This window comes from Haemaphysalis longicornis, unplaced genomic scaffold (genome assembly GCF_048455015.1).
Source record: "Haemaphysalis longicornis isolate Haplotype H1 unplaced genomic scaffold, Haemaphysalis longicornis Haplotype H1 scaffold_4, whole genome shotgun sequence".
In the NCBI taxonomy this organism is placed as follows: Eukaryota; Metazoa; Arthropoda; class Arachnida; order Ixodida; family Ixodidae; genus Haemaphysalis; species Haemaphysalis longicornis.
Window position 1 is genome coordinate 173,214,626 of NW_027526361.1, and position 19,718 is coordinate 173,234,343.

The 19,718-nt window shown below is 48.8% G+C and overlaps 1 protein-coding gene across 2 annotated transcripts in view; it reads right to left on the bottom strand.

Moving 5' to 3' along the window:
- LOC144179513 (protein turtle-like) overlaps positions 1 to 19,718 on the bottom strand; it is a 269,845-nt gene that overhangs the window by 20,984 nt on the left and 229,143 nt on the right. For both annotated transcript variants that reach the window (XM_077707892.1, XM_077707893.1), the window contains exons 3-6: positions 15,555 to 15,671; positions 14,769 to 14,972; positions 13,574 to 13,852; positions 8,673 to 8,963 (exon numbers count right to left, since the gene is read on the bottom strand). In XM_077707892.1, coding sequence (XP_077564018.1) covers positions 8,673 to 8,963; positions 13,574 to 13,852; positions 14,769 to 14,972; positions 15,555 to 15,671 — 891 coding nt within the window. The remainder of the gene's footprint in view (positions 1 to 8,672; positions 8,964 to 13,573; positions 13,853 to 14,768; positions 14,973 to 15,554; positions 15,672 to 19,718) is intronic.

Genomic DNA, 19,718 nt, shown 5'->3' on the forward strand with positions numbered 1-19,718 from the left:
AAGAGCATCCTAGATTCGCAGATCCAAGCTTGAAAAGTGCTAACCATAATTATTTTTGAAATTGTGCGCCCGCGCCTAAAATGTGTTTCCACATACTTTTCAAGTTCAACATAACAATTATGATTATCCTAATACATATCTAAAAATAAAAAAGTCCTAGCGACTTGATTCTTCCGCTGGCATTATCTGGGTACCAGAGCACATACTCACGCGTGCTCGCAAAAAAAAAAAACGCAAATGGTGCAAATTTCATAGAGAAGAGTCTTGCCAGAACAAGAAAAACAAAACAAACCGGCACACCTGTGTACTGCGCATGAAGAAGAGCTGACTCACAGGCTGGGATTGTGGCTGTAAGCTATGGTGTCAAAGTGACTTTGAAGGCATTAGAAAAGTGCAGAGGCATACACGCAGCCCCCGCAGGTGCTGCGCATATGCCATGTTCTTTCTGCGGTTAGCAGCGTACGATATTGTAAGTTATGTGTAGCGATTCCCATCGGCAAGAATGGCCGGTGTGCGAATTTACCGGTAAATGTGGATCCGCACGTGGCATTCAAAAAAGAGCTCTCGCTTTTGGGGACTGATTTCAATGATTGCGGAAGTTCAACAAGATCTAAAGCCACACACACCCTCCACACGTGTAATTATTGCGAGCAAATGAGCTAGCAGTCCCACCTTCTATCTTTATAAGGAATGGTGTATTTGGATAGGGATCTGTGCTACGAAAGGATAACATGGCAAATATGCATAAACATGTTTGCACTTTTCAACCTAATCTGCGGGGTATTCGGTTTGCACTTGCGAAACAATAGCGACGCCGGGAAAGGGGATCTGTGCGCGCTCTCTAAACTTAACGGTGGTGGCCATTTCTTCAAAACTCGTGTAATCTGCACCGTTCAAATTGAAAGAAGGCTTAACACGTTTTTTGGTTTCGATCAGCCTGCTAACGATAGGGCCGCGCAGCACCGAAACGTTTACAAAAAGCTTGAGTTGTCTACCGAAGCTACGGTAGTTGGCATGCGCTGACGCTACAAAGATATCCTAAAATTCGCTAAAACTCATCAGTAATCTGAGGCTGAAAGAAACGAAGCGCAATTCAGAACCGAATTTATTTTCACTGGGATCCTGAATAAAATTGCGCGAACAAAACAGCGGAAATGAACATCCTGTTGTTCCTGCTTTTATTTTTACAATTTGTTGGCATCAAAACTCGCCATTCTGTTTTGTATTTATAAGTGAATATTCCCCGCACCCAACAATTACCGACTCCTTCATGGCACTTGGTGTAACCATACACACGCCCTTTTCGCAGCCCCTTATTTTTGGCCGGAGGCTGCGTGCCAACGGCTATCAGCAGCGCAATAGGTGGAGACCGTTACCATTAGCATAAAGTGCGGATAAAGAAGAGCTGAAGAAATCTGCCCGGCGATGCCCCGCGTCTTTTATGCGTTTTTTTTTTTTGCATAAGGAGCAAGGCAGGTGTCAGCTCTACAGGCAAAGACAATGACTGCTCCAAAGGTCTGCGCAGTTCTTCAGAGCATTTGACTTTGGTGGGGAAGTTTTGCACCCTCCTCTGTGTAATAAGGGCGCGGCGAAAAGACGTGAAGTCGCGCGGAGAACGGCATTAGGCGCTGGCTGCACTCCGCAGTGGACAGCGATGCGGCGCTTAGTGAAGCACTCCCTGCTGTATTATTAGAGCTGCATACGTAATCAGTTAGGCAGGAGGCCATTAGGGACTTCGCGCTGCGGCCCCTAATGAATGTAATTCACTGATTTTCTTCCTAGCGGTAGGAAGTATGAGATATATTTTCGCCAATGCAGTACATATTTAGTTTCGGTGCGGTCATCACCAACGTTATTTTCTTCAGCCAACGCCACTCAATATACGGTAGTTGAGTAGCACACGTTTTTTTTATACCTCCACTACAACTAAGTAGGCTGACACAGTCTGTGGAGTTTCTGACTATTCAAAAAGTCGGTGGTGGCCACCAAGGAACCTCATGGAAAATAACTTTCTCCCACTTTCCCGAGCCGTTGTGTGATACCACACGTGCCAATATTTGCGCCATCCACCGACTGAAACAACTTGAGAGCTAGTTGCGTATTTACCCGGCGCTATCGAGATCCAGGTGTTGACTTATTGATTAAGATGTCGAAGGGAGGCATTTCAGCCAAGCTAAGGGTGTGTTTACTGACACACAAAAATTATACACGAGTTTTTGAGAGCATCATTTGCGATTGCTATGTATTACACGCGGAAGTGAATAGAGCCACGTGTAAAACACGAGGCACACTTAGCAATAGAATTTAAAATTGACAAACCAGCGAAATGTAGAGGGCACGCCCATCCCCGGATTATACGCATATAGCCTCAAATCTAACCACTACCTGCATGAGTCCTGAAGAGTTGCCGCTCATCATCGCTATGAGCGCTGAGACACTATGTGCTGCCGTTTATTTGAAAAGCTCATCCAACATTGGCATTGTCCCTCTGTCTTCTTTCTTATTCACCACCAAACTGTTGCCGCACGGTGGCGTGAATCGACACTTCAAGCAGTTTAAAGCCATGGGTGTTTCAATCCTCTCAAAGCCGTAAGTTAAGAGACTGCCCATTCTGATACGTGCAAGACTTGCACAAGGAAAAGGTGTTTGAGCAAACTCTGGCGTGCATTCCACACACACGGGCGCATAATTCATGACGAAAAAGTCTTCTCGGCTCTTCGCGGTTTCCGTATGCTGTGGACCTTTCTCCAAAGAGAATTAGTTTTCTTTGGGAAGCAGAGAACCCAACAGGCCCGAGTGTTTCTCTCCGAGTTTCTTGAATGTAAGTTATCTGAACGGGGTGCTCGCCAAAGGAGTAATGTCATCACATTAATAACATTGTAATCCTTTTCCATGGGAACAACAACGCGAAAGCTTTATTACTAAAGTGCTTTAATCACTAGTCATTCATGACCCAATGTCCTTTTGTTGTTATTTATTTCAATGCATGTTTTTGTTATTGGTTGAGATTTATTTTATTACCGAAACTCCCTACAATAATTCCATGTTCGTGATGTTGGTATTTGTATTAAATAAACTCGGCCCTTTTACAGTACAATGTCGATGGGATAAACACAAAAAACGATGGCTAAAATATGATAAAAGCAAAGAACAAGGCATTTCGGTGTAACAAAAAATTACACCATCTTCCCGTAGGGGAACCCTGAGTAGTATGCAAAGCATCCATGGGGCCGATTAAAGTGCCCATTAGTTTTCAGTTCGTCGTTTCCGTTAGGTTGAGGTACGTAGCTACCGTTATATTTGCAGTTTGGTTTCCATGGTAACTACCACACTTTTCACTTACCGGAACTACGAAATGGGAAATTGCGTTGAGCCCATGCCTGTTTCGCATGCTACTAAGGGTTCCAATACGGGAAGATGGTGTAATTTTATTAGATGCGAAGGGGCTATGTCCCTCCCTTGTCGTTGTTGCGCCGTCCCCCCCCCCCCTCCCCCCCTGCGCATGCTCGGCTTGCTGAACGACCGGTGGTGTCTTACCCTTTAATGGCTCCTGGAGCGACAGTGTTACCGGTCTCTTCCTGGTCTGGCCCGAGATGAGCCGAGCATGCGCAGTGGGTGTGTGGACGGCGCCACAACAAGGGAGGGACATAGCCCCGACCATGAGATGCTGGAGCGACACTGTTGCCGGTGTCTTCCTGGGCCGGCACGAGACGAGCACGCTTCCCCTTAAAAGGCTCCTGGGTAGGCAGTGTTGCCGGTGTCTTCCTGGGCCGGCGGATAGATGGACGACGGACGACGGACGACGGAGCCGAGAGCAAGAGATGCTTTGCATTTAAAAGTACAGTGAATATTGCTCGGCACGGATTTCAAATCAGCGGCGCACGAAATGCGAGGCTTGCACGCATCCCCAAGACCACCACAGACCGGTGAACCCAGTTTAAAACGTGGATGTATCGAATGCATTGCAGTCGCCGGCTCCGAAACGTGTTTTGGAGAACCGTAGAAGGCCTGGATGAGTAATTTAAGACGCTAATTACAGAAGCGGCAGTAAGGCAAACAGCAAAAATCATCCCAGCTGAATTTCATCTTTGCTTAACGATGCCACCGCGGGTATGCGCCCAATCAAAGTAGCTGAGAGAAGAAGAAACTGCCGCAAGACGTAAAAGGCGCGAGCAATATAGAAGACACTTTTGCATGTTCGGCAATTGGACACTCATGATTTCGCCATCACTTCATCACAAGCAGTGACTAGGTGTCCTCTTATTTGCTTAGTATGCGTTTTCACGTTTCACCCCCTGGCGATAGCTTCCTTTAGATTTTCAGGCAATCTTTCGGGTAATGGTCATGGCAGGGTGTTTATGTTACCAATGTTCCTTTAGTGTTGCAACATCCAGACTCAGGCTTTCGAGCCTCTTCTGCGAGCACCGTTTCTTTATTGGAGTTTCCTCTGAAGATGCAGCAAGACCCCTCTTTATGAGTTTCTAATTAGCGTAATTATAATTAGGAGCACTTTCTGGCTTCCTGTGTGCTACGTACGCCCAACAAGCGCGTCCTTCCAGGCCTGTGTCACACTTGGCGGAGAACTGCATTTAGAAGCTAAGGCGCAATCCCTAATGTGGGGCCTCAGAATTCTCAACGAGAAGTCGTCCACTCCCCGCCCCTACAAGAAATGTCTTATACGTTCTCACCGCGATAGAGCACGATGGAAGCGCATCGTCGCTTCCTCGGTATCCGCGCCATCTTCTTTCGAAATAGAAACACTTTGTAGATTATGGGAAAAGTGCGCAGCTACGTTATATTGCGTTCCCAAATAGCAGCTTTATGTTGAAATCATGCGGCACTAGCATGTCGCTTTCAATGAAGATTTCACCCACGTTGCTCGTGAAACGTCATGTACAGCAGGACGGCCTCAGTCTAGGCTTCATTTAGGCCTAGCAGAACAGCTGTTTAGGCCAACACAAATCCATCCGGCGTACTAATCAACCTCGAATACTTGAGAAACACATGTGTTTAGGGAAGTCCCGTGAATCGACGGCGGGACCTTACGCCGTGAAACTGACCATCTAACAACTCGGCCACCCCGGAGGTCCGAGGGGTACTTTTTTAATAGCCGCGGGGAACAATAACACGTGCATCCAAGTAGAAAGCAAAAAGCGCTTCCCATGGTTTGAATTGAACCAGGGATCCCCGCGTTATGAAACCGGCGGCTATCCGTTGGAGCTATTATCACGTTCCGGTGCACAACATTTACTTTGGGTTCGTATTACCGGCATCAGGTTCTAACCCGTGCAAACGCGGGCTACTTTGTGATAGGTGTGAAAGCCTGCGGACGAAATTATCCGGGCCGGCCACTAAGTGAGAACATTCAGCGGCGAGTTCGGAAATAAATGTCAGGTGATTATACATTGAGCGAAAACTTGCATCCGTATTAAACAACTTCAAAGCAAATTAGGTCTGCTCAAGGGACCATTGAATGAATACTGATCGGAGTGACACTTAGAGACAGGAAACGAGCTCCACCTTCCTGGATAAGAGAACAAACTATAAAACAATATAACATAGCTCAAATAGGGAAACAGAAACGGGCATGGGTTGGCCACTTAGTTCATCGACACGACAATCGGTGGACTGCCATGGTGACAGAGTGTGCACCGAGGGACGGGTCTAGAAAATAAGGACGGCGAATTCCTCGATGGAGTGGCGAAATCAAAATTCCGCGGCAAAGAATGGAATCGAGCGGCGCGGGACAGGAGTGGTTCGAGGTTGATGGGACAGGCATTCGTCCTGCAGTGGGTGGTTGTGATGATGATGATGCCACAGGGGAGCCCGGTCGAAGGGGGAGGGGCCGCCAGCTCTCTTGTTGCTCCGGCCTCGCACCACAAGAGCAAGCTGCGCCAACTTCTTTCGTTATGCTTGCCTGGGCGCTTAGGAACCACCACGCACCTATTAGGAACTTGAACCTGCAGCCCCCGCGTACATTTAGTTATGAACGCCCGTTGGGTTGGTTTTTACGATAGTAAGAGAAAAAAGTGGCCGCCAAAACCGACGCATTCCAAACTGCGCAGTAAGGCGCCGGCACGTGCGGAACGGAAGGAAGCACGAAAACAACGGACCTCCCGCTCGCGCTGTTCCAGTCAGGGGCCGCGTGAGCACTGCGAAGGCGAACATTTTGAATTGAATTGGACAAACCTCCGTTTAATTTATCAACAGAGGTGTGAGACAGGGATGCGAAGAGGTTGGCGCGGCAGGGCTCGAGATGAACACCTGTTCACCCCTTGAAGCGGAGCTACGAGGCGTACTGGCCGTACTGGACCATTTAACCTACTCTGCGAATTTAACGTACACTGCGACTCGAAAAAGGAATCCGCGTTTCGGCTACCATACAAACGTTAGTAGGCCCCACACATAGTGCACACTGTTGTGCCCGAGCGCCTGGCCCACAGGCGTTGCACGAGGCGACGCGCCGACAGCGAGGCTGAGTCACGCCTCTCCCTTTGTCGCTGCGGCGCGGCCGAATCCTGCATCTCGAAACGCTGCGGCGCGGCCGACTCCTGCATCTCGAAACGCTGCGGCGCGGCCGAATCTCTCAGCGGAGAACGACCCAAACAAGGGCATATCGCTACGCCCGGAGGCGAGGTCACGGAGACGGCGGCCGCATCGCTCTCCCTTTCCCCATTGGCGGCGCAGCTGACTCACCGCTTCGCTACCATTCGTCGGAATTCAAACTTCAGGCAGCGAGAGCCCTGATTGGAGCATTTCGAACTTCTTGGGGCCACAACGAACTCCCGGGCTATAAAAGAAGCCCGGAGGCTCTCATCGTCGGCTTTCCTCGGCGGCTTCTCTCCGGCACCAGTCTCTTCGGAAGCACCGAGTGAAAGGGTGCTGTCGCCTTTGTGCGAATGATGTAACTTTTGCTTACCCTGTAAATACTGTATATAAATGTTACTTCAACTCTTCGTCGGCTCGAGGACTTCGTCGCTCTGCGCCGCGTCGATAGCGGACGGAGCAAGGCAACATCGCAACAGCGGAGACAGCGACGGGATGGCTGATTCCCACCATCGGTGACGAGCTGGATGCGAGTCACAACCTTGGCGACCGCCCTGGGATAGTCATTCCCAACAGTGGTGGCAGCGGTGGGATCGTCATTTCCCAACCTTGGAGGCAACAGTGGGATGCTCATTCCCAACAACACTAAACAATTTTACACCCTTAGCAGCTAAAAAAGGTTCAGTATAGGTGTAAGAAGGGTGTCACAAACTCCCGCATATGGCGTTTAAAATAACTGCACAGCTTCTTCATATTATTCTACAGTGCATAATTATAATTGCAAAGTCACTCCATTCATTCTGCTTGCTTTCTATTCACCCGCAAGAGAAGCCTGGTACATACTGCATGACACCTTCATGGCGGGCGCAACCCACCAGATATGCCGGTCGCGCTACTTCGACATTCGCACGTAAACAAAGGCACGTGTGGAAAAGTAGATTGGCAGCGTGGGTTTCCAGATGTTGTACGCACATAATGGGCAAAGGGGGTTTCGGACAACAACCACAAAAAAATTACAAACACCTCCTCTCGCGGGAACCCTGGTGTGATGCGACGGTGAGGGGGGTTCAAGCGCAAGCGGAGAGCAACCGTCGACCGAAAGGCCGCCGGAGAGCGGCACACCGGTTATATGCGCAGCGCGCGAAGGAGAGGAGACCGCGGAAGAGAGAGTAGTGCAGATGCGCCGGCGCCAGTGTGTCTGCCGCGGCTATGACGCAACACAATCCAACACAATCCACTTTAATCCAATCCAATCGAAATCCAATCTAATCCAATCCAAGTCAAGCCAAGCCAGGCCAATCCTTTCGAATCCAATCCAATGCCCTCGCGAGAGAGGGGCATCAGAGAGGAGAGGGGGTGAGCGGCGGAGAGCGCAGCTCGCGCGGCGAGGAGAATGGGAGAGGGGCGGATGACAACAACGCCGACGACGCTGCATGGACACAACGAGTGAATGAGATGCAGTCACATCTAATAAATGAAGTAAGCTCCCACTAACGCGGAAGACTTGAACGAAGCGACGCTGTACAACCTTTGCAACCACCACGACGATTTTAGGCCCACGGCTGCAGCCGATTTGCTTCTTCGCTGTGCAACGACATTTACTCTATTGTTATTGCTATAAGTGTGAGCACCCTTCAATTTTTTGGATGTGATAACCTTTGGACACCACCTTGGAGGAGCGTACGCTATGGCGCATCTTTGTTGTTTCTAGCAACTGTTGCCGCAATTATGGTAAATGCTGGAGTTTTTTTCCAATCTTGGCCAGTGTGCGTAAAAGGTATGCTTGGCTTGGGAACGTGTATCGGGGACGCTGGGGAGGCTTGCGAGGCACGCACCAACGAGCGCTTGGCATTATCGCAGTTTTGTTAATAGGCAGGTGGCGCTGAGGCCAGTGCTGAAGCGTGCGCGCTCTGCAATTTCTTGGTACTTTTAACTGCAGACTCAAGAAATTCCGAATAGCTTAACAGGTTTGCTGTTATTAAACAAAAAAATGCACCAAATCCAAATAGACTGGACTGACTAATAAAACGTGTCGAGCTTGAAATTCCCGTTTTGGTCCCGTTTCTTGGTATTCAGCCAGTAGGAAAAGCAGCTGACAAGGAGGTATACAACATGGGAGCACTCACATCGCACCCTCAGGTTGACCGGATTGCTCTCGCCCGTGCCCTCGGCGTTGGTGGCGGCGCACGTGTAGCGTCCTCGCGAGCGCCGGTCGACCTTCTGCAGCACGAGTGACTGGTTGCTCACGATGACGCCCGCCGACGTGTTGGTGGCCAGGTCGCGGCCCTCGAAGCGCCACCCGATCTCGTGCACCCAGGGACTGGCGCGGATGTCGCACTCGAGGAACACGTCGTTGCCTTCCTGGATGTGCTGGTGCCTCAGCTTGCTGCCCAGCCGGAGGTTCAGCTGCGGCACATCTGCGACGATGTCAGAAGAAGAATGAACTATTAAACCAATCGATCAATGGTTATTAAATGCAGGTGATAAGAAATCAGTCACTTAGAGCATACAAGAAGTTCCCCTTATACAGATGCAATATCTTGTCACGGGACACCTAGGCGGCCAATGCCCTAAAGTGCCATGGCTCATCACAGAAGACGACGAGGACGACGAAGAAGTGGCTGGGTCCCCGCGAGCGCTGTTATGGCCACATTGTAAATTCTGTAAATAGATCGTTCCTCATCCTTCAATTATCGTTCGAGTCATTGGCTCCGCCACCACGTTACAAGTCATGAAGTCAGAGACGACGCAGTTGTCTTCAAGGAAAACAAGTTTATTGGAGTGAGCTTGTGCTCCCCTAGCAACTCAAAGAATACACAGGCGGCGAAGCAGCAGTCAATAAAGTGACGTGGGCAGGCGAGCTCCGGCGACTCGAATGACGTGGCGTCTGGTCTGCACGCTTTTATCTTTCGGCGCGAGTATTTCTGGAACCTTCGATTTACATCCAGAACATTGTAGATCAAATAAGATTATTCTGGGCTAGTGACGTTAGGGCGAAACAGTCTGCTTATCTGAATGAGATAGCCCGTGCTGCATAAAAATAAAGAACGGAAGACGTGCTTCGCACAGATAACAGAGCCGAGCGTGGCAGGGCACTAAACAAACAATAAATAAACAAACTCATACATGGTTCGCGGCAATATGTTAGAATACTTCACATGTGTACGCAGACAAGCGTCAATGTGCCCCGGGTGAGTGCTCAAGCCAATGCGTGCGCTGGTGATTTATAACACTATTGTCGCAATTTGCATTGGCAATTTTGGACACCGGACACATATAGTCTATAATATTTGACTAGTTCCTTCACAACATCGTCTTGTCTACTTGTGTTTTCAGATGATTGGTTACGGTGGTATAAGTTTATTTTCCCAAAGACCTATCCCCCCTCCCCCCAAGGTTGTAAGTTCTACAAAAGTTTGACTAATATTGATAACAATCAGAATACGCCCTGGCAGCTCTGTTTCAAGAACGTCCACATCTCCAGGTGAGTGTATACTAGTATTGAAGTAACTAACGTCTCAACTTACGGTTAGTTGCTTCTGCAAAATATGACGAAAAAACTGCGTTCAAACCAGGCCTAAGAAAGAAATCCGCAAGCACGAGGGGTACACAAACACCGCGCTCGTGTTTGTGTACTTCATTCTTTGTCCTACTTTAAGCGCTGTTTTTGTCATAATATGCAGGATTGAATACTACAGCCTATTTTTGTCAGCATGATCAGGAACCTGTTTCGGGGTACATATCCGTAATAAGCGAAGAAAATCTCCAGTGAAAAATTCGTTTTCGAAACGGTACCAGTAACATTCCCGTAGGACAACCCACTAGTGAGTTGCTTTTGCTCACGCTGTTTAAAGGAGCCATGAAGAGAAAACAAAAGTTTGTTTTATTCGAAAAATTAGGTGTTTCATAGTACCCCAAGCGCTTTCCCGGAAGCAAATGATGCTTTATTCACTGAGAAATAAGGCAATTTAAGCCAAAATTTTAAATCTCCCGCTAAAATTGCACATTTGGTGACGTGAGCAATGGTGTCACACGGGCCGGTCCATGAAACAGATACTTAGTATGTCGACTCCATATAGCACCCACACGCGGGAGTCGACCGAGACGGCGGCCATTTTAAAAAGGCTAGTAAAACCTAGTGCACCCGCAGCCCTAGTCATGGAATCGCCTGATCCGGAGAACAAAACTCTCGCCGAGGAGCTCCAGCTTGCATTTAACAACCTCACACCACTTGAACGCTCAACGCTTCTAAGTGCACGAGCGGCAAGAGTTGTGGGATACGCGGTGGACGGGAAAGCGACCATTCCGCGATAGCCACAACAGACGAACGCCCTGCCGTCGGCACCGCTGCCTCGTCAGCGCCGTCGCCACGGACGAATACAGACTGGTACGTATGTGCCGTATTTTTATTACGGTTAATAATAGTTCAACTTCAGTAGCAGTATCGCTTATGCCAGTTGGCCGGTGTCGTGTATGGAACGCCGTTCGCGCGAGCTCTCTGCTTCGACCAGAAAGATACGAGCGTCAATGCGCGGTGTTTACGGCATTTTTCCTCCAAGGTCAGAGCGCCTCGAACTAGAGATGCGTCGTCCAGGAGTGATCCGGATCTTTTGAGCCACGCTTTTTGAAGAACGAGTGAGCCGTGGCTCAGTAAAAGTGAGCGGCGGTTCTTTTGGAGAGAGGGAGCACCTTATCGCCCCCTCAGTGATCCGTGTCGAACGGGGCAAGCCACAGCCCCACAGCATACCAAATCATGAAGAAACAGCCAACGGAGCCGAAAATGAGCGTCAAAGCTCTCTGCGCCAGGTATTGCCCGCGAGAGAAAGCAGCTCCACTGCCGGGCCAGCTGGAGCTAATTTTCCAAATTCTTACAGCGCCCCCTGTCGTGGGAGCAGACAATTCGAGCAAGGAGAACCGTATGCAGTTTTGATCCGTTCTTCGGCTCTTCCGGCTCTTTCGCTCAGTTACTGAGCCGAAGAACCGAAGATCCGGGTCAAATTAGCCGTCTCTCTTCTGCGCCATCTATTATCGGCGCGGGAAAGCAACTGTACTGCCGGGCCAGCTGGGGCTAATTTTTCAAATTCCTCTAGCGCGACCCCTTTCGTGGGAGCATACAATTCGATTCAGGAAAACCTGATTAAGTTTTGACCCGTTCTTCGGCTCTTCCGGCTCATTCCGCTCAGTTACTTTGCCGAAGAACCGAAGATCCGGGTCAAATGTGCCGTCTCTAAGCGCCATCTATTGTCGGCGCGAGAAAGCCACTGTACTGCTGGGCCAGCTGGGGCTAATTTTTCAAATTCCTCCCGCCCCCCTGTCATGGCAGCAGACAATTCGAGTCAGGAAAACCGGATGCAGTTTTTACCCGTTGTTCAGCTCTTCCGGCTCTTCCGCTCAGTCACTGAACCGAAGGGCCAAAGAACAGTTCCCGCTCTTTTCGAGAGCCCCTCTTCGCGAAGCGGATCTTCTGCGGCGCCATTTGGAAACCGCGGTGGCGGCGGCGGTGAAATACAGATCGGGAGGCCGCAATGGCAGCCGTGAACGAACTGCGTCTGTATTTTCAAAGTAATAGGAAAATAAACTCCTGTGACCATATGAGTCACCACAGTTACATTTGTGCGTGCAGCTGTTGTGTGAGTCAGGAACGGGGCGGATCTTCTCAACCGCTCAGTTCCGCGGCGATTCTCGGCTCCCCGCGGTTCTTTGGCAGAGCGGCTCTCCCAAGAACCGACGTTTAGCGGCTGCTCGCTCGATTAGAGAATCGTGCTGAGCATGGCTCTGAATGAGTCGTGTCGGCACGTTCCGGTAGAGTTATTAGAGGCGTATCGGCCGACCCAGCTGAGTCTTGTGTGCAACTTTCGCGTCATCTATTATCGTTGCCAAAAAAGCGGACCCGTCTTGCTTCGAATAAACCGAACAGTGCTGTTCACCACCACAATATTAAAATTAGATTCTGGTATCATGTTTTCCAGAATCATTTTTTCTGGCGTCACAGCTCACTAGTAGAGATCATATTTGTGAGGTTATAAAGTTGACAAAAAATTGCTTTTTTTTTTCTTTATAAATCTACCGAAATTGATTCTGAAATACCACTGACACATAAAAACTTTTGTAATGATGGTGAGGAAAATTCTTTTCATTACAAATACACCGGATGTTGTTACAAAATAAATGACTCAATAACAATTAGGTAATAATTCAGATTATGCATGCTTAACACAGGTTACAGAACCAAATGAACCGCTGAACCGTTCAAATAACACGGTTCACTTCAGTGAACTGAGCCGTTCTGAGCCGCTCAGTGAAGTGAGCCATTTTGCCCATCTCTACCTCGAACCCGAAAATTCGTCTGCGCGACGGCGAGATGTCGAGCTCGGCCAGGCGGTTGTTTCGTACGCATTGGCGCACACGCTTGCGTGTTCGTTCGGAACTTCAACCGTTTACTCCACCGTTCTTTGTCATAAAAAGAATGTGCAGTATGTTTCACGGGCATTTAGCTCGCTATGCAAACTGTAAGCCCTGCCTAACATGCGTTTGCTTTTGCCGGCCTCCGCCAATCGCAGAGCTTAGCCCATGTGACGGCATAGGTTCTGTTGCGGGAAATGAGCTGGTGGGTCGCATGACCATTCCCGTTTTTCCTAATTATGTAGCTTATTTGAGCGAAGTTTGCGTTATAAGTGGTGTCGTTATGGTTCTAACGAGGCAATCTTTCGAATGAACCAAACTTGTGTTTTCTCTCCATGGCTCCTTTAAGAGCGAGGGAACTTAACGAACAAAAGAACGAATTCCCTGGACAAATGTTAACAGCGGAGAAGAAAATAGATAAAAAGGCAGAACGGAAGAATGCTGCCGTCACGTTGTACTCATTACCTTCCCGCCCTCGCTATTCTGCGCTGTAAGCCTTTCCCGGGCATTTATGTGTCTAAAGGAATGACGCTTCAATTCACTGTCGACATCTCTCAATTACCACGTCTACCATGTGAAAAGCGACTTAGACGCAGTACAATCCACCGAAAGTAGGTCTGCTCACAGTGGACGTCCAGCTTCCAGCCGTCCTCAATGGCGCTTCCGGGGATGAGGCCGTTCTCTGCGCGGCAGGATAGCTGTTTGCCAGAGTCCTCGCCCTGGGGCACGAAGGTGAGGGCGCTGCTGCCGTTGGCCTGCGCCGAGGCGTTCATGCGCACGCCCGACTTCCACCACTCGATCAGGGCCGGGGGCCGAGATCCGGTCGAGCGGCAGCGAAGCGTCACTGGCTTGCCTGCCGACAGCGGCCGCTGCTCGCCCTCGATCCACACGGACAGCGGACGAACTGCGCAGCACCGAAAAAGACGTAGCCGAGAGAACGCTGCTGTTGCCAGGGCAATGAAGCACCACGGATAGGAAACAGATGCTTGAGTTCAAACCGCCGACACATCGTGTTAAACAGCAAATACTTCACTTCAGGAAATCTTCGCCTAAGATTTGCCTAATTTTACTTACGTTACGCATTTCCTAATGTGGATAACGTTTCGGAGGTATGTGACTTTCTGTTGTGGGAAAATTGTTGAGGGAAGGTAATCAGAGTATCGCTTGGCAGGCTGGTGTAATTGAGCAGTGAATTTTGTGTGTGGATCAATGTCAGAACGAATAAAACTTTGTAGTTATATCATATACGTTTCTGCAGATAATATCTAGATATGAAGAAGATAAATTATTGAATGACTTTTGCATCCAATTTAGCCAAGTGGTTGGTTACTGGAAATGTGGCTGTAGTTGAGTTACTAGAATAAATCGACTAGTTGATTTATTCATTCATTGCTTCGTTCATTCATTCATTCAATCGGGAGCACCTTAATGTCCACTACAAAAGGAAGGTCCCACCACTACCGATATGGGAGTTTTAAGCCACGTACTACCCCATCGCGTACAAATCCTTATTCGGCTCAGGGTGTGCTCTTCTTTCCCTAGAAGACCCTCTTATAAGGTTGAATGCATCCAAATTAGCCGCACTAAGAACCGATGTTAATATTTCTGACGGTACCAGGCAACCCTCCAGAAACTTCGCGTCTTTTATTTCTTCCGCTTGTTGTTTCGCCTGCGATCGCATACCGCATTTACCTCAGTGCTTCCGAGTGAGCTTATTTGCCCAAGGCAGCTCAAAAAGACGGCCAACAGCACAGGTGAGAAGTGAATAGATGAGAAAAGGGTAATCAGCGACCTCGGCTGAGAAAGGGGTCGACACTCACAGTTGAGGTCGACGGTGACGCTGGCCGAGACGGGGAAAGAGACGTTGTTGTTGGTGGCCAGGCAGGTGAACGTGGCCATGAGGTCGTTGCGGCCAAGAGACGGCAGCAGCAGCTCGTTCCTCGAGATCCCCTGAGAGGTCACGTTGTACGCGTCGTCCAGCAGAAACGACTCTCGCCACCACGTGACCACCGGCGGAGGACTGCCTGCGTTTTCGAGGCAATGCAACAAAACGTAAAAAAAAAACTGTGAGAGACGTTTCTTAGTTATGCCTGGCTTTGGGGGATACATTTCTTATTTCGCTCCATGACACCTCGCAAACCAATTTCTTTCGCATCTCCCGACCTTTCCTCAGAAGCGTCTACGATAGCCCTTACATTGTTTCAGTGTCTAACCTGTAGAGGAATAGGGCGCCAGTACATAGCCTACGTGTAGCATTTGGACATGTGCTGGATAGCGTCAAAAAGAAGATTGCGCTAGGCACGCTCACACACTCAGGCAGTTACATTCAGAGGTAGGCAATAAGCTTGCACTCCTAGCCTGCCCGGTGCTTCCCGTTTTGTGAGTACGCTTTCTAAGTACATCTTCACCTGACGCCGTTTTCAGCCTAGCAATATAAGAGGATGTTTTCACAAGCTTGGAGAAAATGATATCTGAGGGAGAGAGCTAGCACGGGAAACGAGGGTGCTGCCATCTTGGCGAGTAGTTCCCGTTTTGCTATTACGATGAGTTGCTGAAGCTTTATTAGGTGCGGCCAGGGTATTTTCGAGGCCGTGGGAGGGCCTTACCTCCTTCCACTTGGCAAACGAGCAGCAGGCGATCACCTTCGTTGTAAGGCCCGATGATGCTTTTGCTGGGCAGAATTTCCCCATTCTGGTCGGTTATGATGGGCTCGTTAGGCGGCACTGTGGAGGGAGAGACATATTGACTTTATTTTAACGGACTCATGCCTGAGCTGCGGCGAGGGGGTCTGGTGGCTGGGAAGGGGCCGAAACAGCTAAACCGGTACTCTGCAGCCCTCAGGGCCCCGCACGAGAGTACTGTCGGAGTCGTATGTGGGTACAGCAAACAGGAAGAATACAAATGTGCAGAGCTGCTGACCTATTTTAAAACAGTGCAAAATGTTTCTAAGCATTGTCAAGTTTGAAGAAAAGAATATTTTGGGGGCGGAGTTCAACGTTGAAACAAGTAAAATGGCATTTATTTTGAATAAAAATAAGCTTAAGTAGCAAAAGTAATGTCGCGTGCAATAATAACTATGATCCTGTAATCAAAAATTAAAATTGATAGTTTACCACTTTTAAATTGCGAAGTTGGCTATATGGCTCTCTGTAACGGCAACCTAAGAATTAATTCGGCCCTACGCGTGTATTCTAAGCCGCTGTTACATATTATGCGCGCGATCACTGCTGTTGTTACATTTAAAAGAAATAGAGTACTAGATGCTACACGCACGACACCAAAAAGGACAGAAGCCGCTCGCTGCCTCACGAGCGAGTACAAAACTGTTGTAAAAACCGCATTTAAGCAGACCCTTTAGAGCTAAAGTTATTGTAAACAACTACTTGGGCACGAGCCATTCTCATCTACCTAGCAATAATTTTTAAATGTGCTATGGATGTAGCACGCATTCATGAGGTTTTTATTTTAATTTGAAAACAGATGAACAAGTCCACTACTTCGCCTATGAAAAACTCGCCTCCTGTGGAAAGAGTTAACAATAACAATCTACTTGTTATACTCAAAACCGTTGCCCAAATAAAACTTTGGGTATTTTCAAACAATTATAACTCATAGTAAGTGTCACGAGAATTGTAAGTAATGTAGATCTTTTCGAGCTCGACGCTAAGCAAACCCAGAGAAAGAGCGGTGGCGCGGAGGACTCATTTATGATCTCTCCCTGCGGCGTCAGACGGGCAATATTCTGAGACCGGGTTCCTGATGACCTGATGACCCTGGTTCCGTTTGATCGCGACGCCACAGTGCTCCAACGATGTTACCGAGCTCATTTATCGGCTTTTGCCAGCAACCACTAGCATTGCAGCAGCGGACGTAGCGTGATGGGAGATTTGAAGGGTTGACAAAATTAGGGATTTTTTTAAGTGCGAATGCACTTCTTAAGCGACCCTGAATCACGCGTCCACCGCCGTCCGTCCGTCCGCACCACATACCCACTTAGGGCGATTGGCCAAGAAGAGTTCCTAATTTCTTTAGCACATACCCACTTAGGGCGCTTGGCCTAGTCCTCCAGCGCGCCACCGCGCCCGCCGCCCCGCCCCGAGCCTGCCCCCAGGCCACCGACGCCATCGACGACTGCTGCTTCGCCAGGAGCGGAAGTCGGGGCGAGCACTGCGGCGTCTACCTCGTCGGTCACGTCTACGCGCACCTCGTGTCGCACGCCGTGTCCACCTCGCCGGTCAGGGACGAGTCGCCGTACAGTCCCGTCTACACCGACGCGTACTCGGGCGACGGAATCGTGGTCGTCACCCTCTACCTCGCGCCAAACATCTCGCGCGACGACGTCGTCGAATACGTGGACGCGGCGATGGAGAGTGTGGCCAGGCGCGTAAAGCCCTCGGACCCGGTCGTGGTTGTTGGGGACTTTAACGTGGACGTGCGAAAGGGCGGCGAGTGGTTGATGGAATACATGCTCGCCAACCACTCCATGACGTGCCTACCGCTAGAGGCTCCCACCACCATCAACGGCAGCTACATCGACCTGGCCTTTGCGAGGAACTGTCTGATACGCGCGGTCTTGCAACAACTCTTGACCGTACATTTCAGTGACCACAAGGCGGTCATAATGACCGTCAACTACAACGACAACGCCAACAAGTGCTGAATAAAGAATACTGTCGTTTCACTTTACTTGCGTGTGTGTGTGATCTCCTTGAACACACACTTTAATTCACCAAGATTTCCAGAGAACGACTAACGGGGTGTGTGAATCCCCACTTGATCACGCGGGGGTGTTAAATGCAACTAACGGGCGAATGCCAACACAGTTCAACATAACTCCCCCTCATAGCATCACCCGTGCATTCGCACTTCCCCATGCTCCCCTTCGGGGAAATGCGGGTGAATTTTTTTACAGCGAAGATGTCCATGGACATAGCAAACTGGCCGCTGTTAGCGAGCAGGAAATTCTCCGAAACATGAAGTCTCGCATGCGGAAAGAAACCGAGATCTCTTGGGCTATTGTCGGGATCTTGAATAATGGTACAAAATTCGTGTGTCGATACCGGAATCAAAGCGAACCGAAAAGAGCATTTCTGGCGGAACTCAACACAAATCATCACCTTTATTTTTTGAGCAAGCTGAGTCCGAACCGGAACAGAACCGAAAAAAAGAAATAACGATTACCGGTTAACGACGAAACGGTTCGACAACCATCCGTTGTTGATATTCCGCAGTCAATGCCATTCAGGCCTATTTTCTTTCGCGTGCCAATTTGGTACCCTCTCACGCAGTTTCCCCTTCCGTATAATTCAAATATTATCAACCCTCTCTTGGGAAACCAATGCAAAACCAATAGGACGCCAATGCGCACCTACGTAGAAATAGTAAGTTGCAGCTAGTAGCGCAAGCAGAGTGCAAGTTTGCCGAGGCATTTTTTATAAAAAGAAAGGAGCCCATGTTATTGAGGGTATGGTCTAGTTCTATCTCTGATAAGGAAAGTTAATTTGTTCAAACTTTTTCCGGTGTTCGCATTGTGCCAGACGCCCGTGATGTATCGTTTTCCTTCACTTCTTTTTTCTTCACTGCATGCCTGTCAGATATATGCTTGCATTTTTGGAAATAAACTCAGTTGTTAGTACCGTTCGTCTCGTCTAACAATATACTCGCCTTTTTTGCGGTAAGGCCCCATTCAATATGTATCAACTAGCCAAACAGCACGTTTTACAGCGTGCAAGGCTCACCAAACGAACTACAGCTTGCAGGTGATATGAAACGATTTTGCCCTTTCCTCGCTACAAATTTATAGGAGCAGTCATGCTGCAAGAGTGCTTCACTGCGCATCGGCGAAGGCCCACATTTGAAGTGTGCATTCTTGTTCCATTCATAATTTTCTTGAAAATGTCACACACCTCGACAATGTAAATCCTTGACCAGTTTAGGCCCCTGGAATTGCTCAGCGGCTTAGCCGTACGCTGCTAACGAGAAGTACACGGGTTAGACCGGCATCCCTGCGACCGTTTTTCTTATGTAGATGGGAAACGAGAACGTCCATGTGTCGCTATTTTGACGCCCGTTATTAAATACCCCAAAGTGGTTTAAATTCCTCTGCGGCCCTGCAACATAAGCTGCACCTGGGAGCAGAGGCGCACTATTTTAAAGCGAAACTTTTTAGGTCACACTATTGGTGGTGCAAACAAAACACACGGCAGAAAACCCAATTTAACACAAAGGCAGGGCAGATTATGATGACGATGAATACAGGAAAAGAACTTGTATGGTCGGAATCACACCTGTGTCTCTCGCGTTGTGAAGCCAATATCTGTCCGATTTCGCCATCACCCCCTTTTTTTTCACCACTACATGGCAGAATGAACTCAACATAACGACAGGACGGGGACGCAACATGAGCAAGAAAACAAGAAAACACACTCAAATTGGAGAAAGCAAAAATACGTCAGAATTGGGGCGAACACACACGAGTTCAAAAGGAGGAGTCAGCAAAATGGTTGCTCGAAAGCATTCTATACACTATGTACGAACGCCACACATTCTCGAATATACGATTTTGTTGATGTAGGCGGCTCGGCAAGCCTGTTGTAGAAGCGCAATCGCAACAGATAGTGCAGACCAAGAGAAACAAACATGTAATAGGGTAGCTCACCAGGAGAGCCAAATAGCAACAATCAGATTGGGAAAGGCGTGATACCCATATCTTTTCTGATTCTTCGCTTCAAAATGTCCCAGAAAATGATAGCATCCGTGCAGCCTACAAA